Consider the following 15,975-nt stretch of genomic DNA (forward strand, 5'->3'; position numbering starts at 1 on the left):
GGAATTATTTAACAAAGTTTTAGCAAGAAAGCTTTTGTATTATGCTTACAGGGGGGATAAATGCAGCAAAAAGTTAACCGAAACTGATTGAATGAGCTATATTCCATCTAGAACCTTCTTTTCAGAAACAGAGTAAATGCCCTCAATGGATCAAAAAGAAACTACAGTGAAATGCCATAAAAATAACATTTAGAATTTCTCTGTTTAACATGCAACTCAAATTAAGATATTTTGATAATCAGTTGGCATGGATTCACAAGTAAATCTTAACTGTTTTTAGGATCTAAGATGGCAAACAGCTATTAAAGTTATAAACTATAAATGCTCTAGTTCTCTTCAAAATATGTTCATGGTATTCAATACATTTTACAATATCGGTTAACTGAATTGCAATACATGGCGAAACAGTTTTACCATATTGTAGCACCCCTATCCTCTTTAAATTGTTTTAAATATTTTTCATCAGTGTATTAAATTTAAATCTGAGAAACATATATAATTAAAAGGAATATTTTTTTTTCTGTTCTGAAAACATTAACCCATTTATGCCTCACGTCTAGAAAAAAGGCCTTGGCAAACAGCGTAGACCCAGATGGGATGCCGCATGCGGTGTCTCATCAGGGTCTTCGCTGTTTGCTTAAAGGAATTTCTGTAAAAAATATTCTAAATATACTAGACATCCCTAATTTTGGAAATACATTTATCCAATTTTGAAGGATAGGAGAGTCAACTAGGCATAAATGGGTTAAAGAATGGGAAAACTAAGTCATTATCATTTTTCTGAACACTATGGTACTCCACCTATAGAATTTATTTGTATGTGTATAGGTTTCATAATTCATAAGGATGACATGCAAAGTCCTTCCATGCAAAGTCCTTCCATGCAATGTGTGCCAGGCAGCTGATGAGGATTTTACTCCACAAAATTATGAGACGCAAGGGAACCAGCTTCTGCTTTCTTGAGGCATACAAATAAATTCTTGATAAGTTGAGTAATACCAGTTTCCTTACGACAAAATTGATTCTGAAAACAACAGAACTTTTGTCACATGACTTGTACCGAACACTACTTAAGCATCTATGTTCAAGGGAAAATTATTCTGGAAAATGTGTATCATGGGGATGGAAAGAGTTATGCCCATGTCCATGTTATGGTGAAAACATTTTTGAATTGTCAATCTAATTGCTGAGAAAAAAATTGCTCCACTAATATTTTATGCGGACAAACAGAAAGGCCAGGCCTTAGGGGACAAACAAACTGGGAGCGTAACTCCAAGACAATCTAAGAGGTATACAAAATGCTGACAAACATACATACCTTATGATTGATATACCATAACCATTTATTCCTGACTCATTTGTGTTCATGCCTCTTAATCAAATATTGTGTCGCACAATAGGTATTCTTATATGTATAGTGTAAGATAAATGGTTCGGAAAGATTCAGAGAGGAATATACTTCACACAAAGTGTATTGGTGATTCTATCTTCTGAGGTTAGACAGCTTCATTTATATCATGCCTGAGGATGGCCCATTTGTCATAAGGCATTGTCATTTTTCTGCCAAATTTATATGAGCAAGTGTTTTCTCTGCTATAGGGAACTTAATGTGTGACTGTCAAATCAAAATAATTGTTTCAAATAAATTTTGATTTGTCTCCCCAGAGTAAAAATTTGTCATAAGAAGGTTTATACTAGGCACCTTTCAGCACATTAGGGACAATTTATTTGTATATAGAGGTCATCATTTGTGACTTTGTCATGATTTTGACCTTGAAGGTTTGAACCTAAATCTTGCGTACGACCCACCATCTATGATGGAGGATTGTCCTTAAAATTAAATCAATCCTTGCAATGACTATTACTTCCTAAGCATCAGATGTGTTTATATATTAATATAAACATATAAAAGCAATTCAGAATTTATAAGGCTTAAATCAGGACCAGACCTATAAATTCAATCCACAATTCATGAGAATTTACAAGAAAATACTAAGTTAACAAAACTGGACAGTCAAGATAAGCCGGCATTTGTAATTAATGGGGTTATTTTTTCATTAAAACAAAACAATGAACTCTTAAATTCTCTTTTGGGGGCTTTTTGAGCTAATGTAAAGTGTGAACTTTGTATATCAAATAAACAACTTATATCAATATTTTGGATTGCCTTCCTCAATTCCATAAGTTAAAAGAGGAAAACTGACTATTTCTCATTTTTGGGGCTATTTTATTACCAACACATACATATACCCAAAAAGCAGACTGAAGGGAACACTTTCCAACTAAAAAACTAGGTGACATTTACCAATGTAGAAAGTGATGAAATAAGGATTTAGTCAGGTTTGGTCTTTGTTCAACAAAAAAATTGATCTCCTATGCCCAAAGATTTTTCTCATATGATTCGAAGGCCACAAGCAAACCTGCACTCCCCAACCATGAAACAAACAAACTGGTATTCCAGGCCACAGGCAAAACTGTAATACCCTATCAGGGCACAAGCAAACCTGTATTCCAGGCCACAAGCAAACCTGTAATACCCAATCAGGACACAGGCAAACCTGTATTCCAGGCCACAAGCAAACCTGTAATAACCAATTAGGGCTTAAACAAACCTGTATTACAGGCCACAAGCAAACCTGTTGTACCAAGGCACAAGCAAATCTGTACTCCCCAACCAGGCTACAAGCAATTCTGTACTTCCCAACCAGGGCACAAGCAATTCTGTACTTCCCAACCAGGGCACAAGCAATTATGTATTCCCCAACCAGGGTACAAGCAATTTTGTACTTCTCAACCAGGGCACAAGAAATTCTGTACTTCCCAACCAGGGTACAAGCAATTCTGTATTCCCCAGCCAAGGAACAAGCAATCTGTACTCCCCAACCAGGGCACACGCAATTATGTACTCCACAACCAGGGCACAAGTTATTCTGTACTCCCCAACCAGGCCACAAGCAATTATGTACTCCCCAACCAGGCCACAAGCAATTATGTAATCCCCAACCAGGCCACAAGCAATTATGTACTCCCCAACCAGGCCACAAGCATTATGTTCTCCCCAACCAGGCCACAAACAATTATGTTTCCCCCAACCAGGCCACAAGCAATTCTGTACTCCCCAACCAGGCAACAAGCAATTCTGTACCCCCCAACCATCTTTGGACTAAAACCTAAAATGTAACGTACCAACGTAGTAAGTGATGTATGCCGAAGCCATGGTTATAGTGATCTCAGCGATGGCATCGTTGAAGATACGTGATAGCCAGAAGAGGGTTATCTTTGCCATGATGAAGCCAACGAAAGGTCCACCGATGGCAATCCGTATGAAATCCAGTACAATGTCACCACCTAGAAATAAAGACAAGGACTAAACACCTTGACAGTTTTAAGCCTTTCAGAGAACTGGTGCATTTAAAGTGTTTGATTTGCAATATTACAAGCCCAAAGGTCTTTAAACAGCCCCATTTGTCTTGTGATAAAACAACTATAAAAGTATATCAACTTCACTGACATTTGTTGTTTTCATTGTATTCTATTGGTATGTAAAACATCTCTATTGGATTAACATTCACTTACCGTACACCATAACTGTTTAAAGTACATTATTGATATAAATTTATTGAAATTAGCAATTCCAATATGTTACTTGCTCAGTTAGAAAAAAACAACACTAGACCAATTCTGCTATTGTCCACTAAACTGCACTAGCCCAAAATTAAAAGAACTAGCCCCATTCTTAAGAACAGGACTGCTTTAATATAAGTGTAAAAAGCTACAAAAAGATATCAATGTATCATTATCCACCCTGATTTTGCTATAGTCAAAGAGCCTATACCACCCTTTTTAATTTCAGTCTCGCTGCATATGCCCTCTTCCTTATATGCCCGCTCAGACATGCAGCCCACCCCTTGAGATTGAAACAACAGACACTGATCATCCGGTTATTTTATCTAGAATTTAGTTTTCAGTTATATTTTTATATTTAAAAAAAATAATTTTTAACTAAATCCAACTTTGCAATTATTTATGTTCACAACTTTTCAATAATAAAAATTACTCAGATGGTCGAACATTTTAGACTTGACTTCTACTATAACCAAAGAAAATTTGTCATCTTAAGAGTTACCAAAGATTCTTACAGGTCTTACAAATAATACTATCATATTATAAATGCTATATTATGCCATGAATCTGTTATTGTCAGACACTTCCTTCGCAGAAAGATCTAATTAATGGATTCCAAAGAATTATAAGACTGCATATTATGGGAAGAAAAAGAATATGCAAACTTACTCAGTGTGGTGCCTACCTGCGACTGATATTTTTCAATTAAAACAGCAACAATTTAACTTGAGACTGCCAGAGCCAGATGTTTTTTTGAGTCGTGTTCTGAGAAAACTGGGCATAATGCATGTTTGTAAAGTGTCTTCCCAGATTAGCCTGTGCAGTCCGCACAGGCTAATCAGGGACGACACTTTCCGTTTTTTTGGTATTTTTAGTTTCAAGGAAGTCCCTCCTTACCGAAAATAAAGTTTAGGCGGAAAGTGTCGTCCCTGATTAGCTTGTGCGGACTGCACAGGCTAATCTGGGACGACACTTTACGCACATGCATTAAGCCCAGTTTTCTAATTTAATCATTAAAATCTGTTGCTGATGGCGCTTGATTGATGGCAATCATGATAAAGATGATGGCTGTATTACAGATAATGGTGTTGCTAAAGAAGTGGCTTATTATGTATAGCAAGTTAGAATATAAAAACTGATTATTGTTTCTAAATGTGACCATTGTAAAAAAAGTTTGTATTAATTTATTCATCCAAATCATGGCTGCAATCTGCCAATAGAAAGGTTTAAAGCATTTTTTTTCAATGGAAGCAACTCTTATCAACTATTTGTTGAATATAGTAAAGGGTTATCCCCTTTTGATCTTTGACTCTTTAATGTTACTTGATGTTTTTAAAACTTTTAAAAAAGTGTTACAGTGACAGTAAGAAATCAGGTGACATTGATAAAATGAGATTAATTGGAAGCACAATAAATAATAAATGCAAAACAATTAACAAAAATTTCAAAAGCATAAAACAACAAGAGATGTGTTTGTCAGAAACACAATGCCCCCTTTTGCGCCGCTTTGAAGCCATAAATTTGACCTTTGACCTTGAAGGATCACCTTGACCTTGACCTTTCACCACTCAAAATGTGCAGCTCCGTGAGATACACATGCATGCCAAATATCAAGTTGCTATCTTCAATATTCAAAAAGTTATGACCAAACTTTAACGAAGGTTAAAGTTTTGGGAAAGAAAAATACAAAGATATTTGACATTTGACCTTGAAGAATGACCTTGACCTTGACTTTTTACCACTCAAAATATGCAGCTCCATGAGATACACATGCATGCCAAATATCAAGTTGCTATCTTCAATATTAAAAAAGTTATCAAACGTTAACCAAGGTTTAAGTTTTGGGACACACACAATGACACAATGACAGACAGACAGGCCAATTACAATATACCCCCGATCTTTCGATCCGGGGGCATAACAACTAATCTGTTGGATTAACTAGGGAATTGTACAGGGAATATAATTAACACTATACATTGATTACTCCAATATTAAAACACATACCTGAGATAGCTTCTTCGCTGGTCACCATTTTAAGAAAAACGTTGAAGAATACAATAGCTGTTCCATCATTCAATAACGCTTCCCCTTCAATGACCATGGCCATCTGCTTTGAAGCACCTGTTATACAAAACCTTATCAATGTAAATTTATGTCATTATTTTATTTTATAATTGTTTACACTGTAAGAGCAATGAACGTTTTCTTGTTTTGTATGTTGAATCTTATCTAGCTTGACATATGTCCATAGGACATTGATGGCTCCCACATTACATAGGACATGGATGGCCCCAAATTTAATAGGATATGGATGGCCCCACATTCCATAGGACATGGATGGCCCCACATTATATAGGACATGGATGGCCCTAGGATATGGATGGCCCCACATTCCATAGCATATGGATGGCCCCACATTACATAGGATATGGATGGCCCCCACATTCCATAGGACATGGATGGCCCCACATTCCATAGGATATGGATGGCCCCACATTCCATAGGATATGGATGGCCCCCACATTCCATAGGACATGGATTAGCCCACATTCCATAGCATATGGATGGCCCCCCCACATTCCATAGGACATGGATAGCCCTTACATTCCATAGGACATGGATGGCCCCACATTACATAGGACATGGATGGCCCCCACATTACATAGGACATGGATGGCCCCACATTCCATAGGATATGAATGGCCCCACATTCCAAAGGACATCGATGGCCCCACATTCCATAGGGCATGCATGGCTACGCATTACATATTACATGGATGGCCCACACATTACATAGGACATTCATAGCCCCACATTCCATAAGACATGGATGGCCCCACATTCCATAGGACATGGATGGCCCCACATTCCATAGGACATGGATGGCCCCACATTCCATAGGACATTGATGGCCCCCACATTCCATAGGACATGGATGGCCCCACATTCCATAGGACATCGATCGCCCTTAAATTCCAAAGAACATGGATGGCCCCCACATTCCATAGGGCATGGATGGCCCCACATTCCAATATGTCTCAAAATGCGACCCATGAATGTCCAAAAACTAATATGGCACATAACCAGAGGCAGTAATTTAAATGCTGAATAATAATTGATATTGAGTTTCATCAGTAGCAGTTATGTATACAGGTTACAAGCCAATCAAGTCCAAACTATGATTTTTATTTGTGAGCATAAGCTCACAAATAATGTAGAGGCTATTTTGCAAGTCAGTCTGCGTTATGTACGCTAGGAACTGTTACCCATGACTGCCTGTGTGGATAACTGCAGTAAAATTAAGCAGACCACCAATGCCTAAGGAGCATCTGCTCTAACCACAGCATCTGCCTGTTTATATTTCCCACTGGTACACTACATAGTGTGTATGTATTCAAAAGTATTTACCAGCCTGTAAGGCAACATTGGCCAGTCTAGTGTTTATCATTGAAATCTGTACATATTGGGTGCTTTCAGGGAAAACGGGGCTTAACGCATGTCAAATAAGACTAGCCTGTGCACACTGATTAGCCTGTGCAATGCGCACAAGCTAATCAAGGACTACAACAGCGAACAACTTCAGTGCCTTAAGCGCTTTGATTATATTGGGTGATAACCTCGTCCATATAAACGGACTCCCAGAGCCTTTGATAATTTTTGCTATGGCGGCTCTGGCAGTCCATATGCACCCCTTCATAAACATGTGTGCAGTTCAGCGCAGCAAATCCGTGCACTTCACTAAACAGATGTCGTTCTAGACAAATTGAGGAAAATAATGAATAAACTTCATAAACATGTTAAATTTACCTGAATGGCAACCTACGGATGTTATCCTTTGCATGCACCCTATAAAAACACGACGATGTTTCAACACACTTTTCTCGCTGACATGTTTATGTTTAAATTTGAAACAGTGTATTCTGTATCGAATACCACATCGTTATCGACTTTATAGGCTGGAGCACATAACCCGACGTGCAAAATATTGGTGTACTGCTACCTAACCAATATTGGGTCAATTTTCCAATATGGCGAATAAAGCGTACAAAACAAAATCTAAGTCAATAAAATCAATTATTTCTTGCTTTAATGGTACCATTTGGATGGGTTTGTGGTTTAGATAGGTAAACTTTTATTCTTGCAGTTTCAGTGTTCCTTAACCCTTGCATTTTTGATAACATTTTGCACCCATGGACAAGAGAGAGCGCATTGCAACTCGAAGCAGCCCATTGGGCTATAAAGCTTAGAGTTGAATTATTGCAACTAGGTGATAACCCTGCTGATGTTGGAACAATGCTCCAAAATAACAGGCACTCAATGCGATTTGTTGTGCACACAAGTAAGTCAAACTGTTGGCAACGAGCAGATCCATATCACCCTCTAAAATGCGCACAAATCCATGGATATAACAACAAAAAAATAATAAAGAAGATGTCCTGAATGAAAATTTTATATACTTGTTTCACCAAATATGCCACTTCATGTGAATCTATGCTTGAATATTTTAAATGTTAAGCCAATTGTCAATAATGCTTGTGATAATTTAAAACGCTGCACAATGCCCAAGATGTACTTATACATGTAACCCTCACATTTATGAAAGGGACCCAAGATTTGGTCTTAATAAGCTTTCATTGCACAGGTCTTACACAACCAACATCTCCAGATGGTAAACTTTTGTGACATGTTATTTTAAAACTGCATGATGTATGTTATAGTTCAGATAATCTGTATAAAAAATTATATTACCTTTTACTGTGTGACTTTGACCTGAGATGTAACATGACAGGTGTCACTCTTCAAATAGTGAAAATATGTATAAGTTATTTTTAAAGTGCTTGATACTGGTAAATTATGAAGTTTGGATATATAAGCAACCTAATTTCGAGTTTGACCTCTCGTGAAACTTTATCCTTCCAGGTAGGGAAAGAGATATTATAAATGCCATGCTTTTGCCTTGAGGAGAACATTTGTGGTAAGTAATTTCAAAATTGCATGATGAACAACACAGTTACAGCCCTGAAAAGCTTTATAATTGACAATCTTGCAAGTATACATTAACCTTAGGACAAGGCAAGGGGCGTTTCACATGACACGGTGAGAATTTGTGTTAATTACTTAAAAATTGCATGATGAATGTTTGAGTCCACACAAGAAAGGACGGATTGAGGCCAACACAAACTAATGCAGAAACACACATATACTTAGTAATTGTCAAAGCTATATTGAGCTTCTTACAAGAAGATTAGAAATAGACCTTTTGTTATATAAGAAAATGTGTAGATCAAACAACCTCTGTCTCACCGATATCTCTCAACAGTGCAACCACTGCCACCGGATCTGTCGCACTGAGGATGGACCCAAACATCATACCCTCGTTCCATGTCCAGTCATACGTGAACATGAATCGACTTAGGACAGCAGTAAGGAATGCAGCCATGGCTACAAAATAGCAAACAAAATAACTATATCACACAGTCTTCCAGAAAGCTTGGCATAGATATTCAGTCAAACAACTTAACAAAAATAAAACTTGCCAGACTAAAATAATTTTGAAAAGCTGTCACACACAGTGTGCCCCTCAGGATGTTTGGGTTGTTGTTAAAAGGGTACAGTATGTAAGAATTTGCAATTATGCTAGACGATTCTTATATATCATTTTAAAGCGGGTATATACGATTTTGTCAAATATTTATGAATTAATATAAACTGTGTAAAAAACTTATTATATATATATATTTCAATATAAATTAAAATAAAAGTAAAGAAGAACATGTGTCGAAAAATGCGAAATAAGCCAGATATTTAATTCTGAAATTAAAAACGGCTGTACAGCCGAATTCACCAGCATGTATACTATACATGTACGATGTGCATCTAAACTTGCAAGGGGTGTTCCAGAAGTTCGTGGATTTTTGCTATAACTTTCATTTGGTAACATAAATGGACAAACAAATAGCATGTTAAGAATATTTCGTCCTGTCCAAATATACTCTCCAAATATCATGGAAATACATAAAACAATAAATATATATCAGAGATTTAAACATGTGCACAATGCGCACACCGACGCACGTGTAACGTTTCTGTTCAATGTCAATGACGTTATGAAGTTAACAACTGTCAAATCTTTTCCACATAATCACCTCCAACGCGAATGCACTTTATGTGTCGGGAAATCCACTTGTCAAAAGTGTCTCTATGTAACCAGTCAGCGTCAAAAGACGACACAATTCGCTTTGCTGCAACTGTAAGTTCCTGTTTACTTGCAAAGCGAATACCGCGCAACTGTGATATAACTTCCGGGAAGACGCGGAAGTCCAAAGGGGCCAAATCTGGGCTGTAAGGAGGACTTAGGCGCTGTAACGTGAAATTTGCCGTAAATTCTGTTTATCAACGACATTTAAACCAAATTTAAATTTGCATAACGCTCATACTTATAATAAAATACACGCGTGCGCCGCATGTCGTTACTGAGGTCTCTATGGCAACGCGTTTCAAACGCGCTTTATGGAATTCATGCATTTTTAGCTTATATATAAAGTCTGTGATAATTGGTTTGTATAATATGTAAATTTCATTGACTTTTACCAGCAAACTAACAAGTTATAGCGAAAATCCACGAACTTCTGAACACCCCTCGTAGTTTAACGGTTTATAATACAAAGAATGCTTCGGTTATTGTAGGAAAATATGTTTGTCACTATATGCTCGGGGCGCTTATTTGTCTTTGCTGCATTTCATGAAATTCGGCTTTAATGTATAATTTCTCTTGCCTATTTTGTGTTATTGTAACATATTTTATCAATATATTACAACTAAACACATATAAAAAATCGTATATACCCGTTTTAAACAATGGGAAATTAATCCTTAAAAAATTATTCAATTATTAAACCTGGACAATATGCGCTGTAGCAGTTCAAGATAATTATTATGTAAAAGAGTGATGAAAATTGCATACAAAATGTAGAAAGAGTTGGGCACAAAATATTTAAATATTAAGTTTTGAAAGTGTGGCTTTCACCCTAAATAATTACAGTCAATACTTTCAAAAATAAATTTAAGCACCACAGAAATTTTCAATAGATTTGGCTGAAAATGAATAATGGTTACATTGCAAGTATGGCACTTGGTGGCAGCATATAATTGGACCCCCCATTTTATAACAGTAATATTTGATCATTTTAAAGCTACACATTAAAGCAATGTTGAACTTGACCAGCACTGAAAGAAGATGCTATCAGTTACACAAGCAAACTTAGCTGACCAACTTAGAATTTAATGAGTTGGTCAGTTTATCGGCAGGGTTTTACATTCATGACAAAATTTAGGGGTCCCTAGGACTTTAGTTAATAATTTTCAGGGGTCCTGTCAATAAAAATGGGGGTCCCAATAAATATGCTGGCTGTATCAAAGTCAATTAGTTAAAAGTATAGTAATCAATTATTTACGTAAACAATAGCCAAGATTTAACACACACCTATACAATTAAAGATTGTATTTATTTTTATAGTTTAATGAGCAACTTTCCAAATACAATCTAATATACTGTGAAACCATTATATATCATCAGGCATTAATTTTCGTATATTTCTTCAGTTGACCAATTGACGAATTCAAGATCCTTATGAACAATTATGTCCCATATTTGAACAAATTAAGACTGAATTACCAAAGGCATGAGGCACTAAAATCCAACGTAATCCACGCATACATACTTCGTCTGTTACGTAATCAAGATAAATCCGGTTTTGACACAAAAGGGTGTAGATTACACAGTGTACTTAACTGACACGTGACATTGCTCTAAAACACGAAAGCAGTACAGCTGTATCGACTGCGTTGACTTCTCTTAGGTAGATTTGTAATGATAAGCGCTAATTGTTAACAACTTTATTACCCATTGTGTGTATTGTGTTTTTCAGTGTTGTTGCAGAAGATTATACTACCTCCACGCACCAGATTAGATCCGGATCAAAGACAATAAACAACATTAAAAGATGGTGATGTATATACTTACCGTATACATTCTCTGCATTGATTACAAATAAATACAGAAATTTTGATTTGTGTTTGGTGTTTGTTTGCGTTTAACTACAATACAGGTGTAAAAATAGCTTGTGCTTCGTTTTATGGGCTATCAATCTTTTTAATCATTGACATCTTTTACAAGTTTTACGCTACATGTTTCAAATAATTGTTACTTGTAGCAATTGAAAACGTAACAAGTAAGAGAAATTAGCAATCATGACTATTAGTTCCATCATAACGTAAGGAAATTGTTTTAAAAAATTCACTTTTATTTTTGCACGATTTCCAGGAAATTCGCGGAAAGCACGTGTTTGGAATGACTGAGTTTGACGCAATAAAACATTGTTTTGTATCCTATTGCATTCAATCTAATTTAAACTCACTCGTCCATTGGTTGTTACAATTAAATCTGAACTTTGCCCTATGAAACCGCTGTCCCATAATGCACTGTTAATTTTACACTTCCGAAAATTAGTGTACTTAAAGTTATCAAATATTTACGATGCAAAACTCTTGAAACTTTATTGAAAACTGACCAAACAGTTTGCTAACACTAATTTTAACCAATAATCTTCGCACCTTCTCTAATTTGCGCCGATAAAGGTACTAAGATTGTTATTAGTTTGGCCATGATAATAAATGAATAGGCAACTGGCTTCACTGTTTCAAACCCGGGTTTCAAACACTCGTTAATGGTTATTCAGTCCCACTAATCCGGTAACTTATCACCTGATAACAAAAGACTAGTATATTGACATGTGACAGACCCCTCCTCCTGCAAGTGACTCTTAAGTGTCCTCCCTCTTTCCCCACTACGATTTTTCGCAGCCACGATATATTTCGGACAAACAAATCTGATATTGACTGAAGCCTCTTTTTTTTTAAAGTCAGGAATTGGCAAATGTAAGTGCTGACGAAAACGTCATTTTTATAAAAATGACGAAATTTAATGCTGACGAAAATAAATGATTTCACAGTATTATTTTCTTAATCAGCATCATTTCACTGAACTACATGCAATTTTTTAGGTAGGCTTTCCATGCTTAAAAAAAAATATATGGATTTTTTCAAAACCACCCCCACGCTCGGTCTGTCCAGTTTATTAGCACCCTTGGAGTATATGAAAGTTCCATAATTCATCCAGATTTTCAAATATGGGCATGCAGTTGGTGTGTACAGATGCAGTAAAGGTGTTAAAATGATATACAGCGTTGATTGTGGTTTGAGTTTGTGAAAGGTAAAGAGTTAAAAAAATGAGACCAAGGATAGCGAATGTCTTTCTGTGCAGTTGTTAGCTGGATCACACGCAATACGGGATGTTACGCGGAGTTTTCGCAGCTTATTTTACATAATTACATATTGCTGGTCATAAACCTAAAGATACAAAACAGAAAACCAAATGAAGAATGGAAGTGAAATTTAAACATATGAGTCAACCGGCCACACGCGAAGTATCCGTACATATTTTTAATATTTATACGCGCGTTCTTCGAACAAACCTGATTTAGTGGTTTGTCAGGCATTGCTTTTTGATTCGATTATTAACAGTATCGAGAATCATCGCGCTCATGCTTAATACATTAGGCAATATGGTGGAATAATTCTTGTTAAATTAATTAAAAATAATATTTATCATGGTATTGTTGAAAACACATAAAGACTCTACTATTGACATACCATAATTATATCGCTGAATATCTTCATTTAACATCTTTTGTGGTCTAAAGAAAATCTCAGTTCACCTAGTTCACGGATAGGGTCTATATTATATAACAAACTGGCCACGAACTCAGGTCAGCACATAAGTGTCTTCGGACACAGCGATGACCTGTAAATAAACCCCGATAACTCGCGGGTCGAAATGCAATGCATTAAAGTGAGGCCACGCTTCCACTGCTTTTTATACTTTTACATGTTAACATGTTGATAGGAATATGAAAGTCAGTACTAAAATGAGAACATAGCCTTTAAGTAAAAACGCTGTTGCCTCTGAAAATAAAAGGTGGACACACAAACTGTATTGATGTCGAGATTGAGTGTAAAATTGTTCTATCTATTAAGCCTTTTCATTAGAGATAAAATTGTTTCATGCTGAACACTCAGTAAAACAGTGTTACAAAGACGCGGACATGTTTCCAATGTTCTGATGGTATGCTTATATCAGCCTATGGGATAACTGAATTGTATTCATTCTGAACTAGCCGCGGGAAATTTTATTTGAATTTTATTGGACAGTTACAAAGGTCAGGTAAGGTGAAAAGCTGGCGTATACAGCTAACGCCGAAAAATTGAAACATATTTAACAATAAACATCACTTATATGCTATATTAAATCAAATTACGTTAGAAAAGAAATAAAACACCTCGCAAAAAGTATGCGTAGTCCGCAGGATTCGAACCTGCGCAGGAAGATCCCAAAAGATTTCTAGACTAGCGCCTTAACCACTCAGCCACGGTAACTTTTCATTAGAATGCACTTAAATTAGATATCTATAAGTAAACAGGTAAAAAGTATCTTAGATCTTTGAAGAAAGTGGGGGAAATCATTACGGGTGCGCAACCTTAATCTTGCTTGCCAGATAATAAGCTATCATAACCTCAGTAAGCTTTTCTTTCATAGCGACATAATTAGTTCACATTTACGCAATGTAATCTCAGTTCGGCACCTAGCAACAGCAGATGCGTGATAACACGATTGGTTGATGCGAGACAACTCATACATCCTTCTAGAAAATTAGGTATGCAGTTGTCTTTCAGAGTTTCTTGTTGCTATTATGAGAACCGATATGTCAAAATGATTGTGTGTCACATGGGACGCAAATTAACAAATATGACGAGTCCTGACTGGCATTTTATGTGTATTTGACGGAGAATATCGCGTTCCGTAAAATCCTGTATTGGTTAAGTCAAATAGTTAAAAGTTGCAATAAAAAGTTGGTGATGTAGGCGCACAATGTGATCCTAACTGAATTTAGGTTCAAGTTAAATGTTTAGAAAAAAATCTGAGTCCATGAGAAATTCACAATTTTTTTGCAAGTAATGGATCATCATGATGGACCTTATGTTTAAATTACATTTTGAAAGTTCTAATGGCTAAACTAACTTTTGTTGTTATAAGTTAGACATGACATTTGGTTTCCTCTTTCAATAATTCTATAACAAAAAGATATTTACCTAAGCCAGGTATGGCAAGAAGCACGACCTGAACAATGGTCTTAATGAATGTGTGCACCTCCATGGCAAAAGCGGACTCGAAGATGAGAATCGGGAGAAATATACTGAGCAGGAGGTGGGGGTCGATGTCAATGACCCGGGCATAAATGTGGACGACCTCGCTGTAGCCAGATAGGAGCCCAAACAGGATGCCCAGGACAAGTAGGACCACGGTGTAAGGCAGCCGCAGGTTCAAACCCTGGATGATCCTTCTAGTGAGGGCTGCAATAGGGAATTACATATCACATTTCAAGAGATCAAAGTTAGAAACATTTTAGTCATGGTTGCCTGCCCTTGTTCTTTTTATACTTTTGCTGCAGAGAAGATATTAATTTTCTCTGAATATCCAGAGACCTACCAAACATTTTAACCCTTTGCATGCTGAGAAATTTGTCGTCTGCTAAAATGTCGTCTGCTGAATTTCTAAAATTAGCATTTTCTTTGATTTTTGTTCAAAGAATACTATCAGAACAGCAAACCGTTTGGATCCTGTCGAGACGCCACATTTTGTGGCGTCTCATCTGGATCCAAACTGTTTGCAAAGGCCTTCAAAATTCGGTTCCAGCACTGAAAGAGTTAAGGTCATTGGCTAGTGGGCTTCTCATATTGTCCTTCCCTTCAAGGAGGTCATGAGCTACATAAGGCAGAACTCCACTCATTTTTAATTTGATAAGAAATACTGCAATTAGTTTGTTTAAAATTTGGGTTAATGAAACCTTATCATCCCAATCAACTGTACCACTATTTATTATTTTAGAAAGATATTGTCACTAGATGAAATGTTGGAAAATTTCATTTTATTAATACCTTTAAGAAAAATCCATTTAATGACCAAATATAGATGTGCATTTGGAGTTTTGTCTAGAATGTACCAAGCTCTTTTCATACATAAATTATTGCCACAAATGAAGTAAACTTACGTTGTGAATAATTACAATTTGCACATTGTTGGATCAAGCAAAAAGTTCAATTAAGTGATACTTTCTTGATCATTTTCATGGCATCATTTTCAAAGCATATTTGTTCAGGTTGTTAAGCTAACACATATTATAATTCTTCATTTTTAGGGCCCATAAACTTGATTTTTTTGTTGTCCAAATG

General features: G+C 36.3%; 1 protein-coding gene across 1 annotated transcript in view; it reads right to left on the reverse strand.

Annotated features, from left to right (window-relative positions):
• The window catches only part of LOC127871046 (sodium/hydrogen exchanger 10-like), a 257,467-nt gene that overhangs the window by 206,083 nt on the left and 35,409 nt on the right, over window positions 1-15,975 (reverse strand). Inside the window, exons 2-5 of the mRNA XM_052413666.1 lie at window positions 14,836-15,096; window positions 8,932-9,069; window positions 5,632-5,748; window positions 3,187-3,348 (exon numbers count right to left, since the gene is read on the reverse strand). Of these exons, the coding sequence (XP_052269626.1) occupies window positions 3,187-3,348; window positions 5,632-5,748; window positions 8,932-9,069; window positions 14,836-15,096 (678 nt within the window). The remainder of the gene's footprint in view (window positions 1-3,186; window positions 3,349-5,631; window positions 5,749-8,931; window positions 9,070-14,835; window positions 15,097-15,975) is intronic.

This window comes from Dreissena polymorpha, chromosome 1 (assembly GCF_020536995.1).
Source record: "Dreissena polymorpha isolate Duluth1 chromosome 1, UMN_Dpol_1.0, whole genome shotgun sequence".
Lineage (NCBI taxonomy): Eukaryota > Metazoa > Mollusca > Bivalvia > Myida > Dreissenidae > Dreissena > Dreissena polymorpha.